Below are 27367 nucleotides of genomic sequence, written 5' to 3'. Positions count from 1 at the left end.
AACCCCATCATATTCTGTTTTTATTCTGCTGGCTAATGTGTTTCACTCCAGAAATTAAATTGATTTTCATAACATCATGCATACTTAGGGATTTGAAAGATGCTGTCTGTAGTGGCTGGATGCAGTGCTGCATTAATCTAGCCTTCCTGATGCCCTTCACACCCAGAGCTACTGTCACTGTTCATGTGAGATAACCAGAGACAATAATGGAAGGATACTTATAGTAATTTTCTCTGGTGTGGTTTATACTCTAGTTTTGTCGGTATGCTGTAGCTGTGAATCTCATGGGGAAGTCCATTAGAGAGATCCCACCTGAAGTGCAAGGGCAAATGGAAAAATCAGCAGATTCCAGTGGTTAAAGGAGAAGAACGTACTTCCCAGTTTGCCTACATGAAACCAATGTGCGCTGGTTCCTATTTTTGCGGTCTGCTTCAGTGGCCGAAAGCAGGATCTTCAGGATCATATTTTCAGGGAACAGCTACTGATTTGCAAGCGCTGCTTTTCAGTTTTAGTCTCATGAAGTAATGTAAAATCCAGAGATTCCAAATATCCGGTGTAATTGATGAAAATATGACCGTAGTGTTGCATTAAACACTCAACCAGAATACAGCATTTAAACAAGGGTGCGATAATCTCCATTGAGATCCTCAGCTGAAACTTAAGAGTCCAGAGTATTTCCTTCTAAGAACCTATCACTTAAACCTTGCAAATTTTACCTCAATAATTTCTTTAATTTCAGTAACTGCCTATCATGGGGACTGCTCTGCCTAAGGCTGCAAGGAACTTGTATGCCATCACAAAAATTATCCTCCCCTTCCTGAGATTCCACCTATACCACTCAGTATCTTGAAAGAGCTGCTAACATATGAAAAGGCCCATCCCAGTCTCTTCTCCCCACTTCCAATGGCCAAAAGATACATGCACGTGAGAACATAAATCTCAAAATTTTCAGACAGTTTCCTTCCTTCTCTTGAAGATTATGCCCTTGCAAGGTCTGTAACAACTATACGCTTCATTATTTTCTGTACAGCGTTTTTGCATTTATCTTCATATCCTGTGTAATTTGACTTTATTCACTGCACCGTTGCCATGTTTAATTTTATACAGTTAAAAAACCTGTATCCAGCACCTATGGAGATTGTTAGAAGCCAGAAAAGTGAATTGAGATTGTGTGTTGTTTGATTGGAGAACTAACCGCTAGGGCCGCCAATTTTAAATGTCAGTATTTTTTTTTTACCTATTTTCCACAATTTTTTGCCTGAGGCTTGAATTCTGGATAACTGGGGTTTTACTGAACATTTATTTTAGGATGCACATGTACAGATTGATCTTTCACCAATTTCTAGCTCCTTCAATGTTTTAAATTCACCTGAAAACACATTTGCTCTCCGGTCTTAAGAACAAATCCAACGATTTCAGATAACCATATTTCCTGTTTATATCAGATGAAACAATCCACCTTAACTGAGATTTATTTTCCCTATCCACAGATGCTGCCTGACCAGTTGCAAATTCCCAGCACTTTATCATTTTATATCTTGCAGGGCAATTAAATAGCCAAAAGTGCTGGAGAAACTCGGCAGGTCTTGCAATATCCTTACAACATCCATATATCCAAAGATATATGACCAACATTTTGGGCCTGAGCCCTTTCTCAAGGTATGAGCAAAAAATGCAGAAACGCACAGACCTGAAACATCGTATATAATTTAGACTCCTCTAGATGCTGCAAGACTTTTGACTAAATAAAATGCTAGAGAAAGTCAATTTTTTTTGTCATCTGATTGTACAAGTACAACCTGACGAAACAGCATTCTCCTGTCCTCTGTGCAAAGCACGCAGACACACATACAGACAAATAATACATATGCAGGACAAGTATTCATCTATACAAATAAATAATGCTCTGTAAATTTACCGCAATCATAGCAACTGTAGCCACTTTGGTTTCACAGTACATTTAGAAGGTTCTGCTATTCAGTCATGACCTGGTTTCCCCAAAAGTCAGCCTTGGTTGCAGTAATGTTTAACAACTCTTTCCAGACTTCAGTGCCATTGCAGCCTAACCTATATCTAGGTCCTTTTGCAATGACGTGAGCTGAAACTTCAACTGTCAAGTGCAAGTCCCAGTAGAGGTCAACACAGTACATGATTAAAACTCTCCCTGAACACAGACAACTCAACCTGACTAGTCTGCAATTTTTTTTATATTGCTTCCTGATCTACCAAGAACTGTGTCCTGGATGGTGAACGCAAGTGTTCTCAACACAATACTGAGGGTGCCCAATCCATTATGTCTATCTGCCCAGCTTTTAAAACAGTCTCCAATCCTTATGCACAAGCAAAACTCATAGTATCCAGCACCTATTGAGATTGATAGATGCCAGATAAGTGAATTTTCTGGTTGCTTGAGGCTGTTTAGATTGGCGAATGGCAAGGCACGCCAATTTAAAACCTGTATTTTTTTTTAAACCTATTTATTTTCCACAATATTTTTTTGCCTGTTACTTGAATTTACAAGGGGATTTCAGGTAGATGTTCTTACATCTGATGAACCTTGACTCAACTTCTCCCTCCGCATACATTGCCCAACCTGCTGAGTTCTTCCAGCATTCTTTGCTTAGATTACATATGGTTTGGTGCTGCTGCACTCTGGTTGGGTTTAAATGCTGGCCATTCATTACCCTGGGTGGCAGGGACAACGGTGATCATAAATTACAATTGTCTCAGTATTGGGAAAGGCAGCAAAATGCTTGGCTCTTTGGGCAAGATACTCAGAAGCTAGCGGAACTAGGAGCCAGCAGGAGACTGGCTCAAGAGAATAATTACTCAACTGGGGCACAGGATGGTGGGAGTGACAGAACATTTTCAATTTATTACTGTTCTGAAGCAATTGATTCCCCTGCAGACATTTCCAAGAGACGGCAGGAGTCTTTAAGTATTTGATGGAAGCTTCCCCCGCTCTCTAGGGGAACAGGGCCAAGAGTACATGACTGGAAAGCTGAATCAAACTCCAAGCAAATCAGTGAGACTGTTTTCCTAAATCCGACTTCCTTTACCCACCCAAAAGGATTTTGCGGCTTGCAGCAGGTAGTAAACTGTATAAGACTTTCTTAGCACTGTACATAAAGCAGACTGATTAAATTTAAACCCAGCAATCCACCACTATCACAGGAATCACTGCATAATGCTCGACACGATTATTGTCAGCGGGCTATGAACCCAACTCCGTCCATCTCCCTTTCACCTGGTGGGCTTGTATTGTCGATAATCTAGACCAGACATTCTCAATGGGGGCAGGGGAGGCATACAATGCCCCACTGGAGGACACAGCACATTTAAGGGGAGACCACAAACTGAAATCATAAAATATGTTTATGTAGTCAGTCTCAGAGAAGTATAGAAGAAACCAACTGAATGCAACTGCTTCACAGGGAAGGGGGCCCATAAACTTTGAACAGAATCCCTCGGGGCCATAGTCAAAAATAAGATGAGAATGGCTAATCTAGACGAAGTGATTCACCCCAAAAGGTTTGCAGTAGAGTCATCGATTGCATAATTCACACGTGATTGCTAGTATTTTGAACCCCACCATTGCACAAGGTGATAATGGGTGAGGATGTGTAATGAATGCAAAAAATTAGGCCCTCTCGCCTTCTGTGCTTGCTCTGCCGTTCAGTAATTCACTGGTGATTTTTTTTTTAAACCTTGGTGCCGCATTCCTGCTGTGGCCCTATATCCCGGATTTCATATCCAATTACCCACCGATGCCCACTTGAGAACACACAGCACTGGTGTATTCCCAGCCCCTGGGGTGGAGAATCCCAAAACTGCCACCTCTTGGGGGATGAAAGTTCTTTGAATCTCTAGCCTGAATAGCCAACAAGACACCCCAGCCAGGCCCATTTGGATGGTGGAGATCGGACAGACATTAGCACCCTGAGAAAGACAATTGGTCAGAGGTGGGAGGAATGGGGGGAAGTAAAGAGGTTTAAGGAAAAAAAATGGTTAGTGTTCAGTGAGATCTCAAACTGAGTCAGGAACACCCATGGATTAAATCAATTGGCGACGCTGTGATCATTTGTTCACGTTTGGGATATGGGGATTACTGGGAAGACTAGAATTAATGCCTGTCTCTCATTGCACATGAAAAGGCATTGGTGGCACCTTAGTGACTGGACTTGTACACACTGGGAGTCAGTAAAGAGGGATGGATCAGGAGTCACATTTAGGCCAGAAGATGCAAAACCAGTTTATTTCTTCCTTTGAAGATCATGATAGATAGATGATTGGTTTTTATGGTGTTTATCACTACTGACGGTTAGTCATGGTGGGATTTAAACCCAGAATTGCGACTTACCAGTTGAGCAACTTATCCGTTGTCCCAGCAACAGAAAGTGGTGGGATGAAATCCCAGTTATTCTGGGAATGTTCCAAGCCTGATGCACCTCAGAGAAGATCACATTTATGTCCCCAGAATGCTCCAAGAGAAAACACATCACTTCATGCACAGTTCCCCAATTTACACTAATTAACCTACAATCCTGCTACGTTTCAATCAGTGGGAGGAAACTGGAGCCCCTGGGGAACACCCACACAGAGACAAGGAGAATGTACAAACTCCTTATAGACAGTGCAGGGTTCCAACCCTGGTCCCAATCGCTGGTGCAATAAAGGCGTTAGACACGATTTAATTCCCCCAGTAATTTCATTCTCCTTAAGGCAATTATTGATAGCTTGATCCCAGTCTGAGCTCCTCAGAAAACAAGTGAACATCAAGTGAAGCGACCTTGTGAATTATCCTGACAAAGACAGTGCTCCATTAAATATCAATTGAAGGAAAAATGTTGTATAATAGCCTGAATGACACTTCTGGTTGAGTGTGAACCTTTGAGCTCTATTTTGTGTCAGTGTGAGCTGTAGACTGCATTGCACCATCGTATACATCAGTAGGCATATGCCTGATGTGGGGAAATGTCAGAAATTAGATCCCGACGGATGTTCAATCCATTTTCGTCAATGACATAATTTCATCCAGATTATTTCATAAAATGGAATTGCATGGGTCTTAAATAAAACAGCACCTTGCTATCATTTTCTTGGCTGCACTGCACAGTAGAACTATATTATGTGTCCTCATTTTAATGCAAGACCATCAAAAATAGGAAGAGCTGTAGACCATTCAACCCCTTGAACCTGCTCAACAAAATTGTGGGTGATCTACCATTTTGCTCCACTGTTCCCATTCGCTGATAGTAGCCATATTCCCCACAATCCATAGGCAGATGATGGTACTTCTCATAGTTAGAGAGACAGGCAACACTCAATATCTGGGCTCACAGCTGAGAGTTAGGAGTGGGGAGCAGCCAAAAGCCAAGGCATTGTCAACTAGGGGGAACACATCTGAAATAATTCAATTCAGGCCAGGCATATCCTGGAGGAACATTAAAATAGGAAAATGTACAGAGATAAAAATGTCAAAATTGAAATGTCTGGAATTAAGTAGATTATCCATTACTGCTTGGCTACTAAAACAAATAATTGACATATGATCTTTTATATGGTGTACACAAGGGAATTGATGCATGGAAAATGTTTTAATGCCAGTCCTATTGTCTTGCAGAGAACAGAGTGTATCAGACTTAATCGTTTCTTGAAAAATTGTGGGTTGAAGGACACAGGATCGTCATGGAATTACACAGCACAGAAAGAGGCCCTTCATCCCAACATGTTCATGTCAACCAAGGTGTCTACCTGACCTAGTCCCACCTGCCCACATTTGACACATGTCCCTCTAAACCATTTTTAAATCTCATACCCGACTATGTTTATTTTTAATGCTGTTATTGTACTTGCCTCCACAGCATCCCCTGGCATGTCTTTCCACATACCAACCAGACTTGTCTCTCAGGGAACACATGCCTCTCAGGCTCTCTGATTACACAAATACAACCTGACAAAACCGGTCCTCGGTTCAAAACACAGACACACAACCAGACATAACACACATAAAGACACAGAATACACAACCAAGACAAGTAATTAATAAATAAATAGTTTAGAAAATAGTCTTGGATGGTTCGGGTAAGCAGTTCCTTTGGTCGTTCAGCAGTCTCACTGCACGTGGAAAGAAGCTGTTTCTCAGCCGTGGTGTTGGCTCTGATCCTCCTGTATCTCTTCCCCAACAGGAACAGCTGAAAGATGCTGTGTTCGGTTTCTTCTCCTGTTTCAAACCCATGACCTCCAACTTTCGAGACCCCCTACCCTGGAAGACTGTGACATGATTTTGAACATCTCTAGGAGGTTACTTCTCAACATCCTTTGCTCCAGGGAAATCAGGCCAAGCCAAGTCTCTCCTTCTTCCCCAAACTGCCCAGGCCCGGCACCATTCTGGAGCCTTTTCTGCTCCCTCGCAAGACTGTGTACGGCTTGAATGGTGGGTGAGGGACATTGTTAGGCATAAGGGGTGACTTTCTAGAGATGTACATAATCATGTCATGGTCTTCCATTTTCATTTAGATAGCATGGTAACAGTCCCTTTCAACCCACTTACACCAATTAACCCACAAGCTCGCATACATTGTGAAAGGCGGGAGGAAACTTGGAAGTACCTGGAGGAAACCCATGCGGATACGGGGAGAATGTACAAACTCCAGATTCTAATCCAGATCATTGATGCTACAACAGCGTTGCCCTAATAAGGGTTGGCGTAAACAGGTGCATGATGGATGCCATGGTAGAACAAGAAAAATTGAGCTGGAGAAGGCTACCTATTCATTACAAGTGGATCAATTTAAGAATGAAAAATTAGACTGCTGGACTAGGATGTCTCCCACAGTCCAACAGCCTGGAACACTCAACTTTAAGTAGCTGCCGGTTGGCATGCTGATAATTGGGGCCAGGTAAACATAGGGCTATGCTCTAGCTCAGAATTAAAGGAAGAAAACAGAAACAAATTACAAGAATAATCCCCCATCTTTGCAAAATAGGATCAGATCACCTGCAGCTGTACTTAATATTTCATGCAGATGAAGGTTCGCTGGTTCAGCTACACTCTATTGCATTTGTTTTTTTTAAATAAATCAGAATTTCTTCAATGAAACCATTCATTCTAGAATGAACAGCGGCAGCTTTAATTAATCCCTGGAGTTTTGGCTTCACAGAGATTCTAAATATAACTGGAAGTGAAGGTGTTTTACAGCTCTGAGTGTTTTCTTCCTGGACCAGCTTTGCCCAATAATTAAGGCTGATCCCAGGCAGCTTCAAACAGCCCACTAGTGAGGAACTAGGCTCACTGAGTGCTGCCAGCTGGCCCTTGGAGGTAGCTGTCAGATAATCCAGAAATGAAGGGTCAGCAAGATCAGCCACACGTAATTGAGTATTAAACCCCACATTGCCACTTTTTTTGATCACTTGCCAACTATTATGCCAGGAGAAGGAAGGTTCCCACATGAGAAGCTGGTGTTGAGGAAGCATCTGGGGCAGTGTGGATGGCCACAAGTTAAGGTGGAAGGGAGCTGATACAGTTCCAGGGTTGGACAGCTGGCAGAGCGCTGAAGACCCAGGTTCCATCCTGACCTCAAGTCCTGTCTGTGTGGAGTTTGCATGTCCTTCTGGTACTCCAATGTTCTCCCACATCTCAAGGACATGGCAGCCAGTAGGGTAACTGATTGCTGTAAATTGACCGTTGCACATTGCAGGGCCCGAGGAGAGGTGATGAGGTTGCGCAGACCACTGTAAGTGAGAGCTTGGTCAAGGGACTTCAATGGTCCAGGACGTCAGTGTGGTATTATTCTATCTCAACCAGTCTGCGAGATGCCAGCAGTGGCCTGACTCCAAATGGGGAAAATAGTGATTTCAAATACCGCTCCAGAGACTCGTAATCCAAGCTGGCAACAGAGAGAGCGAATGCTCCTCTGTTGCAAGGGCCAATGCTTAAACGCAGGCCACATCTATCCTTCAGGAAGATACGAAAGGAGTTTCTTCTGTCCCTTCACCAACATTGATCTAATAACCAGGGGACCAATTTCCTCAAAAGTAGCTGACCAGTATCATGCCAGTGTTTACTGGAGTTCACTGTGAACCCTGGCTGCTGTTTTTCCAATGACAAAACAATAACTATACTTGGGCCATTAAACGCCGTGGGCTGCAAATGGCCTTCCATATATTAAATTCAATTTGTTTTAAGTGTTTATCGCATTGTCACAAGGATACTTGTTCTTCTTGGTTATTTGTGGGATTCGGTTCTGTGCATTTCAATTGCCGGGTTTGTCTGCCAACAAAGTTTATTTTAAATGCCATTGCTTAAATTTAAAACTTCCAGGTGCCTCAAGCGAGTTATGCAGTACAGGTCTGGAAATCGGACCCACTGCCCAATTCTAGGGGTACCTCACCCAGAAAAATCAGTGGGCGCACGTTTCAATGCAGCTGTGGCCACACCCTGCCGAGGTGCTGTCTATTGGGCAACTAGAATCATAGAAAATTGGTGCAGGACTGGGCCGTTCAGCTCTTCCACCCCACACCTTCATTTAATATCGAGGGCTGAAGGGCCTGTATTGTGTTGTAGTGTTCTATGTTCTGGGAAAAAGTTCCTCCTCATCTCTGTCCTAAATCTACGATCCTGAATCTTGAGCTTATGTCCCCTAGTTGTGGTCTTCCCACCAATGGAAACAATTTGCCTGTCTCTATCTTGAATGCCTTTCATAATTTTAATATAATTCTATAAGATGTGAGCCAGTTTAATACGATCATTTAATACGATCGTGGCTGATCGCACATCCTCAGCACCATGCAATCTGTCCTAGTGCTTGTGTGTACACTGCCCACCCCGCCTCACCAATGGCAATTAGAGCAATAAGGTCCAACCTACAATCTCTGATAATTAAAACTGAATCCGACTGAAACACTCAGCAGGTCAGACAGCATCTGCAGAGATAGAAACAGTTAATGTTTCAGCTCCGGGATGCTTCATCTGCAACCTCCTTTATTAACTCCTGGTATAACAATGAACAAATTCTGCAGCAAGTTGGCCGGTACTGACGTGCGTGTATTTGTTGCATCATTCCTGAGCCTCCTGAATCTCAAACTCACTCCTTGCACTGCTGCCCTACCATCTCTGACTGCATTATAAACCTGATTCGCAGTGTGGGGGGTAATTTGCAGCATGGAACTCAGTCCACAAGGACAATGGAGGGTTGCAGGGGGAAGCAGCCATACACACTCAGGACACAATCCTTCCTGCCTCCACCCTCCCATGTTTTTCCTCATCTTCCTTTTCCTTTGGTTGCTCTGTAACTGCCATGGCAGTGATTACATTCACATTACTCCCCATACTGAAGAATGGGAATTCTGCAAGCTGGATTTTTAAACATATGTAGTGCCCACCTTCAAGAACATTGCAGATTGCATTCTAATATGTTCAAGAGTAGCTTTCAGAAGCAGTGCAGGCTGCACTTTTACATTGTAACTGGGGTGAAAACCAACTGCAATTTAAAAACCGAGACAGGGAGCAGTCTTGCAAAATAGGATTGGAATCATTGAAGATTCTTATTAATGTTGCCCCCAACATGTCCAACGGGGTCCTTTACTTTAGCACTGGAGGAAGCCTTCAGCACACCTGGGGAACACTCCCTCCCCCCTTGATGCAGAAGACAAACAGGCTGGATTTTAAATGCCCCGTTACACAGAAGAGTTGATTGATGAGCTGACCTCTGCCCTGACCAGCTGACCCTTCACCAACAGGCAGTTAGCTGTGCCAAGGCTCTAGCAATCTAGTTCCTGTCAATGTGCACTCATATAATGAGACTAGCAATTGGCTGCTTCATCTTTTGCCGATTGTCAGTAATCTGGTCTCTGAAGATAGCAGTCAGTTGTTTAAGAAGGTGGTATTCAAAATTTGTCGATACAATTTTATTTTTAATCCAAGTATAAGAATTCTTACTGGTTTGCACAACAGTTTTATCCAATGTTTTGCATCTTGCCATTATAGGACAGATTAAATTACTTTTCTTCCTTCCACTTGACTGAGAGGCAATCTCTTGATTGTTTGTCTAAATCAGTCAGTGCAACAGCTCATTACTCAATAAATACCAAACTCCAAGCCCTATATGCATTGCAGTTGTATAATGGATTCCCACTCAGCTACTCTCCAAGAATTGTTCAGCTCTCCCTGACCAACTAGTTCACATCTTATAGAATTATATTAAAATTATGAAAGGCATTCAAGATAGAGACAGGCAAGTTGTTTCCATTGGTGGGAAGACCACAACTAGGGCACATAAGCTCAAGATTCAGGATCGTAGATTTAGGACAGAGATGAGGAGGAACTTTTTCCCAGAACATAGAACACTACAACACAATACAGGCCCTTCAGCCCTCGATATTGTGCCAATCCATATATTCCTTAAAAAAAATAACTAAACCCTCCCTACCCTATAACCTTCTATTTTTCTTCCATCCATGTGCTTGACTAGGAGTTTCTTAAATGCCCCTCCTCCTCCATCCCTGGCAAAGCATTCCAGGCACCCACAGCTCTGATATCTCCCCTAAACTTTCCTCCATTCACTTTGAACACATGTCGTCTGGTGTTTATGATCCTGCCCTGGGAAACAGGCTCTGGTTGTCCACCCTATCTATGACTCTCATAATCTTGTAGACTTCTATTAAGTCTTCTCTCATTCTTCTACACTTCAAAGATATGAGGCAAGGATAACAGAGCTGGAACTAGGTAAACCAGGTAACATCCTGGTAAATCTCTGAATCTGTGGAATTTGCTGCCCATTGAAGCAGTGGAGGCAACTTGAGTGAATATATTTAAGAGAAGGTTGGATAGAATTCTACATAGTAGAGGAATTATGGAATAAGGAGAAAAGGTGGAGATGAGCCTACCATCATATCAGCCATGATCTTATTGAATGGCAGAGCAGGCTCAACAGGCCTGCTCCTATTTCTTATGTTGCAAACAGAGCCAAGGGAGAAAGAACGGGAACCCAGATTGGTGCTGCCGACCTTTGGACAATTATGGAAGATGGCTCTCCTGCAGTAAACCAGGATATCATATGGATGTTGCAAAGAAAAACTTTTTTTACCCCCCCCCCCCCCCCCCCACCCTTGAATGTTGTTATTGAAACACTGCTGGTGATGGATTTGGCTGTGCCCATCTCTCTCCGCACTTGATCAGGTAGTGCAGTGAACCAACACCCTGTGTCAAGCCATAAGGCGAGCCCGTCTTGGGCAATGGTTGCAAAAGGTCACCCAGACTTCTAGGCAATGAAAAGAAATCCAGCCCAACTGCAGAGATGTAACCTTGCACTGGTCTGATGCTTTGAAAGAACACAAGCGTGTGGGAGGAGTGGGCACAGCATCTTGAGCCATTCATCATAGAATTGTGAAGATGGAGATGAAGCAGTCAGCGTGTCTTGCCCACAATGACCAGTGGGCACCTGTCCACATTAATGCCATCACCCAGCATTCCCACATCTGAGTAATTCAAAGGCCCATCAAGACGCTTTTAAAATGCTCTAAGCAACTCAACTTCAAACATTTTCAGGTACTTTCTCACTTTCCATTCCTAAACTCAAATCCACCACTTTTATCTCCCTTTGATATACATTTAAAAAAAAAAGACATTAACAGACTCTTCCGGCCCATGAGCCTGTGTCGTCCAAATACACCCAATTGACCTGCAACCACCGGTACGTTTTGAAGGGTGGGAGGAAACTGGAGCACGCAGAGGAAACCCACGCAGACATGGGGCGAACGTACAAACTCCTTACAGACAGCACTGGATTTAAACCCAGGGGGCTGCTGCTCAAACAGTATTGACAGGATGGGGGCCGGTAACCTTGTCCACTTGAGTCTTCACAGGAAGTCACTGTTGTACCTTCCTGACAAGTGAGGGGACGTTGGGTGTCAACAATAGGTCACGAGCACTGTTCCCTCTAAGCTGTGCGCGCGTGCATGCGTACCTACGTTTTACAACCAGTGCACAAAGGAAATTAATATGTGCACAAAATGTTAGTTTTAATAATTATACTTAATTTTAATAATAATGATCTCTTAGCTAACTGAGTCAATACAGAGAGATAGACTGTGCCAAAATTATCTTGAAACAATTTCAAGTTTACATTTGCACAAGCATCCAGTGTGCACATACTTTAGTCACAGGAATAAATTTGCATGAAACAAGATTTTTTTTTTTTTTTTTTAAAATACGCACACTGACTACTAAAAATTAAAGGAAACATTGATCACTAGTTAAGTGAAATCCAAAGAATTTGGTGCTCTCTACTCCACTTAGATAAATAAATCCTGTGTTATCCCTACCAGAGGCTTACAAAGAGCCCCAAACCCAGTCAGGAGTCCTTGAGATTCCATCCTCACATCCAAGCCTCAAGCCCCAGCCTTGCCTCTCTGGTGGATATCAGCATCATCTTCCCAAGTCCTCACAAAATGCCATGAATTCCGTCCTTCCTTGGTTCCCAGCAGCCAACTATATTCCAAGCTAAACATTCCCTCTGACAGTCAGATAGTTTTGGGTAGCATACAGGACATTGGTTAAATTCCGTATATTTTGGCATACAAGTTGAATCATGAAATCCTAAAAAAAAAATTCTCAAAGCGGGAAGGGGGTTGGCATGTACACTGGATATACTTTTGAGACCTTAACGGCAAAAAACAGATTGATGTAGATTTGGCGCACAAGTCGCTGCTGAAAGCACCTCTTCACTGCCAGTGCTGCCGCTCCCTGACACCTCCTCATCACTGGGCACCATACCTCACTAAAGATTCAAAAACTTCTATAGATGTAGAAGATGGAGAACATTCTGTCTTGTTGCATCACTCTCTTGTACAGAGGTGCCAATGGTCAGGGCATGAAAAATCCAGAGGTTTATTAACTCTGCCGACAATATCATGGGCACCAGATATCACTTTATTGAGGACATCTACAAGAGCCAGCGTCTTAAGAAAGCACCCTCTATCCTCAAGGACCCCCCACCATCCAGGACATGCCCTCCTCACTCTGTACCATCGAGAAAAAGGTACAGGAGCCTGAAGACGAGCACTCAGCAGCACAAGGACGGCTTCTTCCCCTCCACCATCAGATTCCTGAATGACCAATGAACCACAAACATTGCCTTACTTTGTCTTTTTCCTTGCACCTTATTTATTTTGTAAGGTGGTTTATTTATTGCACAGTGATGTTGCCCCAAAACAACAAATTTCATGACATGATCATGACAATTAATTCTGAAGCAGTTCTTTCTCCTCCCGCTTTCAATCCCAGTTAGAAAGAGGGCAAGAAATATTTGCTCGGATTTGAGGAACAGGGCTTGGGAATAGGCACTGGACTTTACCCGCAGGAATAGATGCTCAGCAAAGCAGCAGGTAGTGTTGCTGCCTCACAGATTCAGGAATCTGGGTTCAATAGTCATGTCCAGTGCCGTCAGTGCAGTTTGCATATCATCAGTTACTGGGCTGGTTTTCACTCCCAACCTCAGCACCTGTCCTCACACATCCCACAAGCATACGCAGGTTGGTAGATTAACCAGCCACTATCAATTGCTCCTGGTGTAGGCGAGTTATAGAACCTGGGGGGAGCTACGAGAATGCGGGGAGAATAGGCTGCAGAAAAGTTAATGGGAATGGAACTGCTCTGTGAACTGGCACAGTCTTGATGGGCTCAATGGCCTGCTGCTATGGAGACACATGAGAATCTAGAGCAACAATCGGCTGGAGGAACTCAGCAGGCAGAGCCTGGAATCCAAGACCACCCTTCCCCTCCCACCGATGCCTGCTGAACCTGCTGCTTTCCTCCAGCGGTTTGTTGCTTGCCTTGCGTTTATGTTGTAAAGAAATAGGGAATGGGGCGTGGAATGAGGCGAGGGTAAGGGGAGATGTTGGGGAGAGGGGGATGTTGAACTGGCACAAACGGAGAGGTGTAGGTGCGAATCACAGGCTGAGTTTCATCCATAGAGAAACAGGCTGACTTTACCTATGCTACCGCAATATGTAGTCATTAATTATGTTAATTGAGGAGAGTTAATGAAGACTTAAAAGATAATGGCCTCACTGGTGAAGATTTTATAGCTTTGAAGTCACAATTCCACTGCAGCAGAGAAAGGGAGGCATTCAGCGGTAATCCGTGCATTGGGCACTGGAGCGTGGCATCACCAGCTGCCACAGTGACAGTATGATTAATCGATTTCTTCTTCTGGAGTCGGTTTAACAGAGATCCACGGGTGACTTTCAATCCCGTCTCTCTCTTCCACCCCCTCAGTTGCTGCACTGAATTTTCTCTGCTCAAAGTGAGGGGATGCTGGATTCAAAGAGGGAACAGCGTGCAAGGGATACAACCCCGTACTGGGGTGCAAACTGCTGGAGACTGGCTGAAGGGACACCAGATATCAGAAGTGGGATGCGAGAGGGTGCTGAGGGCTTCCAGATCATGTTGGAGGTTTGGATCCGGAGCTCAGGCTACCGATGATTTGGATGGATTCTGTGCAGCTACAGAAGCTGCTGGAGGTAAATCCAGGGACGCTTGAAGACTCTGAGGGAACTTTCTTTTTGTTTTTCTTTCTCTGACTGCTAGAGACCCTTCAGGCAACATCTGCCATTGGCGAATCTGTCCGCCTTACGGTTGATGAAAACAAATTCCATGTAATATTGCACTCTCTTTATTACATGACAATAAATTGAATATTGATACGCTCTAGGAGATCGCCAGTACATTACAAAGGGCTTATGGCTCTTGTCTCTTGCTGGAAGGTTAAAACTCCTTGCAGGCAACAGTGACTGCTGTGATGCAAGGAACACGGCACAGCCAGCTCCCACTGAGAGCAAAGAGATAATGACCACATCAACTGCTTTCAATACCTTTGGCAAAGGAATAAGTCTCCGCCATAAAACTTCTCAATTTCTTCTACTGTCAGGAAGGAGGTACAGGAGGATCAAAATCAGGACTGCCAGGCTGGGTAATAGCTTCTTTCCACAGGCTGTGAGACTGATGAACAATAACTGTGAAAATCATACCAAATATTTACATACTATAAAATTCCAGTATCCAACACCTATGGAGTTTAGTAGATGCCTGTTAAGTGCATTTTCTGCTTGCTTGAAACTCACTCTTACAAAGCCTAACTAATGCACTTGCATTAAGAATAAACAGTTTAAAAGACAAAAATACTATACTGTACTTACACTGAACAAGCGTCACTTGCATGAATATATAATCTTTAAAGTATTTTACTTTATTTTCACTCACATTCTTTCAAAACATTTTAACCGTCGCTGCATCTGCAGGCTCCTCCCCCTCCACGAAGCCGCCCGAAAGACAAATGATAAGGTTATAGATAATTAACCTCTCTCCCCTCCCCCCCCCCCCCCCACACCCTGCCAAGTTTACAGATAAAGCCTCCGCCTGGGGCCTCTTACTAAGCAGGGAGGCACTAAGAGAATCACCCCAACGGTGAACAGCATCAAATATCTCTTTATTCTGGGTGACACCATTGCTGCTTCACACAACTTTATTCAAACAGCTGCTACAAGCAAAGCCCGACCAAGGCTCTCCGCTGGCTGAATATTTGTTCCCATCTTCACCACAGGCTTATGTGTTCCTTCAGAGAACATTTACACTTTTAAGTTGCGTATTTTTTAACCCATTATTTTATTCTTATTTATTTCAATTTTAAAAAATGCATCTTCCTCAATATTTTTCCAGTGGTTTTACTGTTTGATTATTATGTGTCATTATATACTGTATTTTGTTGTTTTTGTGTACCCACCATGATCTGGACTGACACTATTTCGTAGGTTTGTATACATACAATCAGATGATAATACACAAACTTGAGACGTGAGCGAAGCTGCTACCTCACAGATCCAGTAAAAAAAAAACACTGAAATACCAGAGGAACTCAGCAGGTCTCACAGCATCCATTGGGTTTCCCCAGGGGCTCTGGTCTCCTCACACCATTCGAAATGTACTGGGGGTTGTCAATTAATTGGGTGAAATTGGGCTGCATGGGCCGAAATGGACTGTTACTGCACTGCATGTTTCCATTTTTAAAAAAAAAATCAAAATTTAATATACAAACATTTCAGGCCTGAGCCCTTCCTGAAGATATCAGTAAAATGCAGGCAGGCACCTGAATTAAAAGGCTGGGGTGGGAAGAATGGGCAGGGGAAGGAGTACAGAGCAACACACATGTCGGTTACATATCTTTACCACCCGTGGACGCTGCAAGACCTGCTGAGTTCCTCCAGCATTTCCGACTTTACTGCAACCACAGTGTCTGCAGACTTCAGTGTTTCACTACTCACAGTTCCAGTGACCAGGTTCCGATGATGAGCTCCAACACTGTCTATGCGGATCATGCACGTTTTCCCTGTGACTGCATGGGATCTGCCCTGGTCCTCTGGTTTCTTCCCAAAGAACATAACCAACACTTCAGGCCCAAGCCCTTCGCCAACCTATGAGCAGAGAGAAGGCAGGTGCCACCATATTATTCAGGCACCTGCCTGCTTTCTGCTCATACTTTGAAGAAGGGCAAGGGCCTGAAACATTGGTTATGCATATTTATCAATGCTCATGACTTGCTGAGTTTCTCCAGCATGTTTGTGTGAAAGACACACACTCTTAAACAATCAATAATTGTAAGGGGTTGGAGAATCAAGCACGAAAATTGGATTGGATACACAGTAGGGGAGAGCAAAGGGCTTGGTGAGCTTGGAGTGCACGTGGTCCCAACCGCAGAGATGAACACGTCAATGCAGCAGACAAGTTGCCTTGAAGCAGTTGAAATAATTTATCATAAAGAGGATCATGGAAAGGTAAGTAGAGTTATGATGCACACGGAACTGTGTAAGATTAGATTGGCAAAATGTTTCCACAATACCCCTAGTAACTGGAAGCAGTGGATGATTCTTCCCCCAAGTAATTTATTACAGAGAGCCATCGAAAGGTATCCTGCAGAAACAGGCCCTTTAGTCCAATATCCGTGCTGAACAAGGTGTGTTTTCCACACTTGTCTTATTATCTACATTAGGCCCATGTCCCTCATTTCTCTCCCAATGACATATCTCTCTAAATACTGATTGTACATGCCTCCATTCCCTCCTCCGCCAGCCTGGCCCATACACCTTTGTGCAAACTTTAGCCTGAAAATCCTGACCAGGTTCAAAAGGCCAAACCCAAAATGAGAGCTTTGGAGTAGATTCGGGGAATGCAGTGGGCACAACGCTATTACAGCCAGGTTCAAATTCGGCACTGGCTGCCAGAAGTTTGAATGTTCTCCCCGTGACCTGCATGGGTTTTATCCCCCCCACCCTCCAAAAAAATGTGCAGGGTTGGTAGGTTAATTAAGAATAATCAGACAGGGCAGGTTTATGGACAGGAAGGTCTCAGATTTCCCACACAGCTAAATAAAACCAAAGGTAAATCAAAGAGGAAGAGGAAGAAAGTTGCTTCACAAAATGCATGAGAAGGCAGATCTGCATTTCCATGTAACATTGTAGAAATAATCTTAAGACAGTTGTGGGCAAAAATGAGTAATTATGAAGAGAATAGGGATGAAGCAGGAGAATGGAATTAGATACACAGTGGAGGAAAATTGACCAAGAGTCTGACGCGCTACAGGGCAGCTGGTCCTCATCCTGCCTCTCGCAACACCCACCAACGTGCAGTGATACCTCACCCTCAAGACTTACTGCCACTTTGCCCACTAATTCCAATGGAGGTGACACCATCCAAGTCGACAACCCTGCCAGCACGCAGCCACGTCCATCTCCTCAGCACGGTTTTGGAGAGGGGTGGGCGCGGGGAAGCATGAGACACTTCGGTGATGCCAGCTGAAGTGTTGCGCATCCTGCCCTCCATCGCAGGCCCCAGGTGGCTGGGAGGACCCTGGGGTAAAGGGGCAAGCACACATGTTGACTCTAGCAAATGGAAACCTTGCCTGCTCTGCAGGGAGACGGCAGCTTTGCTGGTGATGTCAGTCTGTACAAGCAATGACTCACTCCTCTCCATTTAATTACTGCGAGTGTTCCTCCTGCATCTTCTGGCTCAGATTCTTCGGCTCGCTTACTCAGACCACCCATGTCATTGTGATTTCTCTCTTCCTCCCTGATTAGAAGATCGTGTCCTTGCTGCAGTGGGTGCAGTGGCATTTCGTTCAATGAGTGGCAAGTCTTTCACTACATCGTTCCCTTCAATGTCACAGTGACCAATGACAGGGGTTACCTGACCAGCTTTGATAAAGCAACAGTAACCGTCTGGTTCCAATGGCATTGGTTGCTACAAGGCCACAGGAATATCACTCTCGATTAACCCATAAAATACAACAGCTCCCTCAGGGATTTGTTCAGTGTCCTTTCTCATGAAGTACATTTGTAGTGTGGATGACAAGGGGATGCCTGGCACTGCTTCACGAGTGCCTGGACCTTCCCTTTCTCCCTCCACCCTGAAAACAGCATCAACTATGGTGACTTTGGTGGACAGGGGAGGCTAAAGGAGTGGAGGTCTAGGCCTGCTCCTACCTACTCATACAAATCCTGACCAAAAGCAGCCAAATTTCATCTGTCCACAGTGGACCACTCTGCCCTTATAGACAGCTCACCCACTGAATAAGATCATGGCTGATCTGACTGTAACTCAATTGTGCATTCCTGCCAATCCACAGTAATCTATTGCCCCCCCCCCCATGTAATCTATGCAGCCTTCAAAACATTCGAATAATTTGCCTTGGCCACCCTTCGAGGAAGATCCTAAGGATCATCTGAGAGCAAAAATCCTCTCTGTTTTTAATCTAGGTGACACTTTAAAAAAAGTGACTCAAGATCCAATTTCTCCCACAAGATGAACAGGTCTCGTCACACTCAGCCAGTAAAGACCTAGAGTTTTCAATCTCCAGCAGATGCAAGGCTGTTCAACTGTTCCTCAGAGGATACCCTGCCCAGTCCAAGCATTGGCCCAGTCAGTCACAGAGTGTGAGAACAACCAGCCACCACCAATTTGCTTCGCCTCCCGGTGGCCTGCACACAAAGGCTGGGAATTCTACCCTGTCCCCTCTTTATTCCAGTTTGCGGAATCTTGATTTTGCGGTGCTGGAATTCAACTAAAGACATTTCTCCCCATCCCAGACCCAAGGCAAGAAAAGCACACAGAGCACCCAGCACAATGCCCATGATGCTTATAGATCAAGGTAAATCATTGGATTAAAGGGTTCAATCCCGAAGTCAGGTGCAGTGAGCGGATTTTGTGCCTTCTCTCTGTGAAATTCCTCTCTATTTCCCTCTTCCCAGAGATGAGCCACTTGGTGGATAAATTGGCTGCGAGTAGGGCCAGGGTATGAATGGTGGAAATTGATGGGACTGTGGCGATCAGAATCACATAAAAGAGCCCAATAATCACAGTAATTGGAGGCAGGAACAATAGGGCTTTAGTGCACTCAAGACTTTGGCTGGTCCGGATCCAGGCACAGGGGGACTGCCAGAAAGGGGAAGGTAACGCGACCTTTATGGCCAGGGCAAAAAGGGGGTGGGGGAAGGGGGGGTCATTAGTGGGCGGGCCAGCCTCATCTATACAGGAACTGGTCAGGGCTATACAATGGAGGGAAGCCTATCAGTACAGTGCGCTGAATGGTTGGAGCTCGTTAGGTGGGCTCAAGCTGGTTTCCGTGCTGTGTGGCTCTGAAGCAGACTGCCTCTTGCCTGCTGCTCCTGTCATTTCACATGATCATCGACTTCCCATCGTGACATCTGCAACGTGGCTGGTTGCAAGGCTGCCCTGCCGCAAACCTCCCCCGTCACCCCACCCGGTCCACAGCCGCACCTCGTTGCAGTAGGTTTGCGGGCTGGGACCACTTGGGATCCAACCGGGATTGAGGACAGCTGCCCGAACAGGAGGGCTCTTTGTTCCTGCGATCACTGCCTCCCTTCAGCTAAATAGATGATTGATGCTTACAGCAGCGAGAGCCCCGGTCCAGCGCACCCTCTATCATTCCTCAGACTCACTAGCCACAGAGCAGCAAATAAGCCAGACGCCAAGGCAATCGTATTGAAAGGTTCAAAATGATAAGATTACCAAATTAGATTTTAAAGCAAACATTACGATCCTGGTATAAGCATTTTACCCCTTTGTCCCTCACCCTCAGGACCTGTTGAGAGCATGCCTCCTGACTGGCCCAGGCTGCCGGCACCAACATTGTGTGCTGATGGGCTATCCCATCATTTACTGGATCCTCACACTTTCTTAACAACTACCGATTAAACAAACTCTCCTGCTTGCCCATGATCCACCTCCCTCCGATCCTTTGCACACTGGCAGCCGTGAAAACATTGTTATATCTGCTTCCACCACTCTCCGCACCCGCTCCCCCCCCCCACCCCCAGCCTGCTCTCCAAGCCCCCACGATCATCCGTGGAGCATCACCAACAGCACCACCACAAAGAGGAGCTTGCATTTCTTCGTCAGAATCGGCTCCACCGGTCACATTTGGGAGGGGGTCCAGCTCAGGTAGACAACTTGGTCAGTATGGAGGAGATGGGCCGAAGAACCATCTCCCCGCGCTGACTCCATGATTAATCACATCAGCGCAATGGCATCAGTTCGATCAGGCTGGAGCCGAGAACGAGGAGCACACCCGCAGCTCCCACACCTGACAGCGCTGTAATCGGTTGGAGTCAGGGTCAAAAGTGCTCTGTGAAGCATGCAACTTGGACTCCCACGAGTTTGGCCAGCAGGGGTAAATTGGGCCGAAGGGTCTCTGGGTGTGAGTTGGAGTCAGAAGATAACCCGGAGGAGAGGATGGGGACTGAGAAATTGAGAGCAATAGAAATGAGTTATTGCAAAGTCTCAAACTCTCCATCAAGCCCTCCTCCACATGTGCAAGTTTGCTTGAAAGCCCCCTCCAGTTCCTCAGAGAGTTGGTGAAGCAATGAGATAGTTCGAGATATAGCCAGTTATGATGTGGTTAAACGCGGCTGTTAATTTGTGCCCAGAGAGTTCCCAATAGCATCAATAATCGTCCAAATGTTGACTTTGTCCTTCCTAAACCCAGTGATCTTGTCAGTGGGTCCTTCAGCCACTGAATCCTGCATTGAAAGATCAAGGAAGCACTGTACAGGCTTTTGGACTCGTAAGAAGGGAGTGCTTTAATAAAGTCAAGCGGACACACATTAGCACAAGGCCAGATAGGCTCCAACCATCTCTGTTCATCGCGGGGTGAGGTCACTTAATCTGGGAACCGCATTCACAGACTGCTAGAGACACCCGGTGGCAGTGACCGGTACCGCAGCCTTTCAAAAGCCTTTTGCAGGTTGACATTATGATGCATGTTCAGGAAGTGATCCCATTTTCATGCTACAAGTTATTACTTTAATGCTAGCAAGACAATCTTCAGCACCCATACCTTCCAGCCTGTGCTCTTGTGTATCCTATTCCCAAACCTCTTCTCAGTCTCTCTCACCCTGAATCTGCTTCAATGCATCCATCCCTGGCTTTAGGAGGTGGTTCTGTCATCCCTACCTCTCCCCATGCACCCCCCACCCCTGCTTGGTCCCAAGGGCCTGAGCCACAAAAAGCACATCCATCAGCTGCAGTGTTCTGTTCTTGCCTTGCCTGCTGCACAGGAGCCAAGCAGAGGTACGGGCAGTCTGCAGGTCCAGCATCAGCTCCCTCTGCGGCAGGAGCAGCACACAAGTCTGATTTAACAGAATGAATGAAACAAGGATTCATTTTGCTCCCTGGCAATGAGTCACTGCCTCACTGTGGGCTTGGAACTCATCAGCACGATACAGCAATCTCTATTCAATGCTCTGCCGCATCTTCAGACCAGACCCAGGCATTAAATGTGAACACTAGGCCTACAGCTCAGCTCATGGTACCCGTTGCATGGCACCCTCTACAGGTCCTTTGCCAGGAGTGATGGGAATCCCAAGCTCAGCCATCTCCGGAGACTTCTGTGCATGCTACACTGTGGCTGATATTCTTCCAGATGAACACCTGCAAGCAGAGTCACTTTCACACTTCATCACACATCAGCAGGTTGCAAGTTTTCCACTTGCAACACCCACCCCAATCTCTCTTCAATTGCCCCTCTTCTGTCTCCAGTTGTGATATACTGTACTGGGAACTACCCATCACCATCAGTAATCCCACAAATACCCATTGTTATCTTCAGGGTGGCTAGAAGCTAACTCACCACTGGTCCAGCCAGAGCCCTTGGGAGCCTGAATCAGTGTCCAACACAAGCATAGTTAAGGTGCATCAGATTAGTAAAAGTCAGGCAGATCTGTTGGGAGGTGCCTCACTCAGAGAGCGAGGAAATTGTCAAGCAGAGATTCTGCTTTAGGTAGAAATGCGGTGCACAACGACTGCTGGTTCTGCGGCCCACGTATTGATGAAGCACCTCACACCCAGACCAGGAACCAAATGGAGCTGTGGCTGCTGCAGTGTGGGCAAGAATCCCCAGATCACCTGCTTTGACATTGCAAGGGAAACGAACATTGACCAATGCACCGATGGGAATTCATCTCAAAGGTCCATGCGATTTTCTCATATCTACGGGAGAGGGCGAATGGTTTAACAGCCATTCCTCCGCTCGGCGCGCAGGGTAACACGCCCGCTCCCAGGTATTGCTCGTTGTGAGACATGGAACGCCCATCAGAACTGGCTTGGGACCCAGCTTTTGGACGAGATCATCGCCAGAGCCCTGGGTACAGGGGGCTGGGGTGGAAGCTGGGTGCGGGGCGAGAGAAGGGGCTGGCGGCTGGGCGAGCCTGGTCTCGGTGTCCACCCGGTCACCGGAGGCACCAACGGAGCAGAGTCAACCTGGGCCAGACACTCTCAGCTAGCGGTTCCAATGGAAACTCTCCACTCCGTCAGAGCAGCTGTCCCCACGCCAACACCTGGATCACAAAGCCGCTCTGTTCGCTCTAATGCTGGGATTTAGCTCGCGTTACTCCGCCGATGAGCTGTAGAGGCACGGTCAAAAAATATCAGACAGCAACGAAACATGGACCTCACTAACAATTAAAATAAATAGTGACTTCACATCTCGGAGTGAAACCAAAGCACACCGAGACCCGCCACCTTGATCAGTCACCCGAAACGACTGTCTACAAGTGAGCGTCCCCAATACAAAGGAACACCGCTTGTTCTGAACATACAACTCTCGTTAAATCAAAACCCCACTTGCAACACATTCCAACAGCGTCGCTCCTCCAGATGACCACTTGCTTTGGCTTGGAAATAACATCCATCGCAGTTATTGAAGAGCGTGTGCGCCCATTAAGTGCTGATGTCGCGATGTGGACATTTACCCCGACATTATTATTATTTTTTCGCCCCGAAGGCGATTCATGAAGGTTAGAGAAAACAAAAGTTGCGGGGAAAACGTCAGGGAAGGCGGCGGTTCATCGGACCCAGATGAGGTGGCGAAGAGAGGGGTTTGGAGGAGGAAACATAGCATGTTGAAGCCCGGAACCAGTGGCAATAATGAATGCCCAGCCATTGCTCGTTTTCATAGCGCTGTGATTCGAGGAAGAGGGAAAATCAATGTTAATCACATTTCTCCAATAATTTTATAGGCTGGCTTTAGCATTAAAACATCTTTCGGGAAAGAAGACTTTAATCTTCGGTGCTTTTGTTTCGGATAGCGAAGAGATGTTATTGATAAACCTCGTTTATGGCTTATTAATACCGGTATACACAATGAAAGCAAACAATTATTTAAGTGATGTTATTCTTCTAAACGGCTATGACCAATGAGAGAAAAATCAGCTCATTGATCCTGTACAAGGTGTCAATGGAGGCGATTCTTCTTTTTTTTATTCCGCCTGTTCTAAACCTCAGAAAGGTCCAATTGCAATGGGAAAGATCAAATAGCACCTCGTCTCCTCGGTCTAAAACAACTCGCCTACGGCCAGAAGTAAAAGGAAGTGATCGCTTTCGTTGTGCATTGAGCCAGCCATCCATGTGTACATTTGATCTGTAACCACCCCCTCCTCAAATATGTAGCGTGGTCGAGCTGCATGCAGTCAGGTTAATTCCTCGCTAACATGTCTCAATGGGGAGAATTTCTGTAGTGATTATGTCGTTTTTATTTATATATATATATATAAAAAAAGGGAATATCCCACTGTCCCCCTCTCACATGCGCCGCTTATTTCCAGCCCATCCGTGCTAAAAAAAAATCTCCATCCCTCTGCCACGACCAATCTGCAGCCCATCAGTGTCTGATGTTGAACCAGAGTCAAGTTGTGCGGTTCAAGATTTCCTTGCCCACTCCTGGATCTAAAATATTTACCCATCATTGAGAAAGCTACGGGACACTGCAAGGTAAACGTGGACAAACAGATCAATAGTTAACCTCATCACCCCAAGGTAAACCGAGTAAACATTTTTTAAATTAATGCTGAGTCTCCCGAACCGGCCAAGCCACTGGGTTTCGTTCTCCGTGCAAAGTGCTTGGGGGCGAGAATTCCAGGGACCATTTCCCTCACTTCACAATACACCGACTACACTCGGACTGAGGAGACTCCCTAGCTCAGTCTCCCAGTCCATTGGCGAATGGAGTTCGCCTTGCCAGCGCTCGGGTCCGTTCAGGGGTGCAGCGACCGAGTCCCAATGCCACCCTTCGCCCACAACCAGCTCAGTTGTTACCGGTCTCTCTATCCCCACGCACAGAGACATAGGTGCTCCTCTCTCTCTCTCTCACACACACACAGGGATTGCTACTCCTTTCTCTCCCTCCTTACACACAGGGACACCGCTGCTCCCCTCGACACAGGGACACCGAATCGCCCGACCAGCCTGGAGCCTTCCATCACAAAACTGCCCGCTCTGTGCAAGCCCCTTCTTCAGAGTGAGCCCAGGAGAAGCCGCTTCAGCATCATTCCAATTCAAATGGACCATTTCTGCTGTCGGGCTGTGCAGCCACTCGCCGCAACAACACGCAAACCCTTGCAAGGAAGCAAGTGCAAAAGCCCATCACAGCGGGGATACAAAAGGATTTAAATCCCCTCCTGTTCGAATCCCCGCACCTGGGAATGGGAGAGAACAAGAGAAGCATGCAACTCACCTGGACAAATGCTTGTGCCTTTGCTTTACATTTTCCTGGTGAATAATCCCGTTTTGCAGCGCAGTGTAATCCCAGTGTGCCTGTGTGTGTGTGTGTGCAGCCTGCACACTCTCCCTCTGTCCTCCCACTCTCAGCCTCACCAGCCACCTCGGGGTGATGTCATTCAAAACCACGGCGTCGTGGCGTCAAGGAACGCGTCCACCTGACGTCATCGCGCCGTGCCGCGTGGACCGGGCGCGGGAAGAGGAGACAGGGATCACGTGATGAAAGGGTTCCCGGGTTAAAGCGGCCCTTCGGGGGAGCAATTAACGAAGTTCACGCGGATGCATGGTGAGCAAGACGCCTGCGGTTAAAGGTGCTGGGCAGTGGTTCCCGACCGGTTTCTTCCCGCTCACATACCAGTTTAAGTAATCTCTTACCAACCATAGAGCATCTATAGCATCTTGCGGCACCATGTGGCATCCTATAGCACCTTGTGGAACTCAGATCCTGTGGCAGCCCATGGCATCCTGTGACCCTCTGTGGCAATCTATAGGATCCTGTGGCAGCCTATGGCATCCTGTGACCCTCTGTGGCAGCCTATAGGATCCTGTGGCAGCCTATGGCATCCTGTGACCCTCTGTGGCAGCCTATAGGATCCTGTGGCAGCCTATGGCATCCTGTGACCCTCTGTGGCAGCCTATAGGATCCTGTGGCAGCCTATGGCATCCTGTGACCCTCTGTGGCAGCCTATAGGATCCAGTGGCAGCCTATGGCATCCTGTGTTACTCTGTGGCAACCTATGGAATCATGTGACCCTCTGTGGCAGCCTATGGCATCCTGTGACCCTCTGTGGCAGCCTATGGCATCCTGTGACCCTCTGTGGCAGCCTATGGCATCCTGTGACCCTCTGTGGCAGCCTATGGCATCCTGTGACCCTCTGTGGCAGCCTATGGCATCCTGTGACCCTCTGTGGCAGCCTATGGCATCCTGTGACCCTCTGTGGCAGCCTATGGCATCCTGTGACCCTCTGTGGCAGCCTATGGCATCCTGTGACCCTCTGTGGCAGCCTATGGCATCCTGTGACCCTCTGTGGCAGCCTATGGCATCCTGTGACCCTCTGTGGCAGCTTGTAGGATCCCGTGGCAGCCTATGGCATCCTGTGTTACACTGTGGCAACCTATAGGATTCTGTGGCAGCCTATGGCACTCTGTGGTAGCCTATGGCATCCTGTGATATCTGTGGCAGCCTATGGCATCCTGTGACCCTCTGTGGCAGCCTATGGCATCCTGTGACCCTCTGTGGCAGCCTATAGGATCCCGTGGCAGCCTATGGCATCCTGTGTTACTCTGTGGCAACCTATAGGATTCTGTGGCAGCCTATGGTACTCTGTGGTAGCCTATGGCATCCTGTGATATCTGTGGCAGCCTATGGCACTCTGTCTCAGCCTAACCCTTGGGGGACAGTGCATTCTGAATTTCGGATTTTTCCAGATTTCTGAAAGCCCACCCGAATTGTGCTGCCGTATCCACCCCATCCCCTTCCAGCCGCCTCCCCAACCGCGGTCCCTCGGCTGTCTCCCCCAACTGCGGTCCCTCAACCACCTAGACGTCTCCCCCAACCGCGGTCCCTCAACCGCTCGGACGTCTCCCCTGACCACCAGTCCCTCGGCCGCCTGGACGTTTCCCCCCACCGCCGGACCCTCAGCCGCCCGGCCGCCTCATTGTCGCCGATTTCCTCTGGACTTCTATACTTGTTCAAACAGAAGACACAGCCCGTGGGATCATTTCAGAAGAGTTTATTAGCAAGGTTAACCTTGGAGAGTCCACAGCGAGACTCTGCTTGTAGCGGGCAGAGAGCAAGCTTTTATAATCCGAAACAAACAAATCGTCAATCAACGGTTACAGGATGCACACACTTCATTGCATAATGCCATTACACAACTTGGTCATCCCCTCCTGACTTGGTGTCTATATGGCTGAAGTCATGTTATATCCTCTTTTCTATTCCCCTTCCACAGTTCCCTCCTTGTAGATCAAAGATCTACACCATGAAGGGAGTATCTTCCTTGTCCTGGCACTTGGACATGGCCTCTTGATGCAATCGTCGCTGTACCCCTTTTATGGACCTATTAACTTGTCCACAAGTGTTTGCACTCTTATCCACATGCAAATAATCACTATAAGGCTAAGAGGGCCACAAACATGATTACAACAGGGTGTAAAGCAAGGTACTGGGCAGACGAGGCTCTAGGTAACCATCCCCTAAAAATGTCCCACCAGTGGTGGGTACTAAGCTGCGTGTCCTGA

General features: G+C 46.4%; 1 protein-coding gene across 18 annotated transcripts in view; it reads right to left on the bottom strand.

The window, feature by feature from the left end:
- LOC138759021 (receptor-type tyrosine-protein phosphatase S-like) overlaps positions 1–25217 on the bottom strand; it is a 449917-nt gene extending 424700 nt beyond the window's left edge. For 9 of the 18 annotated variants that reach the window (XM_069928804.1, XM_069928785.1, XM_069928789.1 and 6 more), the window contains exon 1: positions 15199–15265. In XM_069928804.1, the coding sequence (XP_069784905.1) occupies positions 15199–15220 (22 nt within the window). In that variant the 5' untranslated portion in view covers positions 15221–15265. Of the gene's footprint in view, positions 1–15198; positions 15298–25079 lie in introns of those variants that run through there. The other 9 variants (XM_069928800.1, XM_069928802.1, XM_069928801.1 and 6 more) reach the window with 5 other exon arrangements.
- Positions 25218–27367: the final 2150 nt, after the last annotated feature.

The sequence above is a fragment of the Narcine bancroftii genome, chromosome 3 (assembly GCF_036971445.1).
Source record: "Narcine bancroftii isolate sNarBan1 chromosome 3, sNarBan1.hap1, whole genome shotgun sequence".
In the NCBI taxonomy this organism is placed as follows: domain Eukaryota; kingdom Metazoa; phylum Chordata; class Chondrichthyes; order Torpediniformes; family Narcinidae; genus Narcine; species Narcine bancroftii.
The sequence above is the reverse complement of the archived record's forward strand: the minus strand, read 5'-3'. Positions and strand labels throughout refer to the sequence as shown.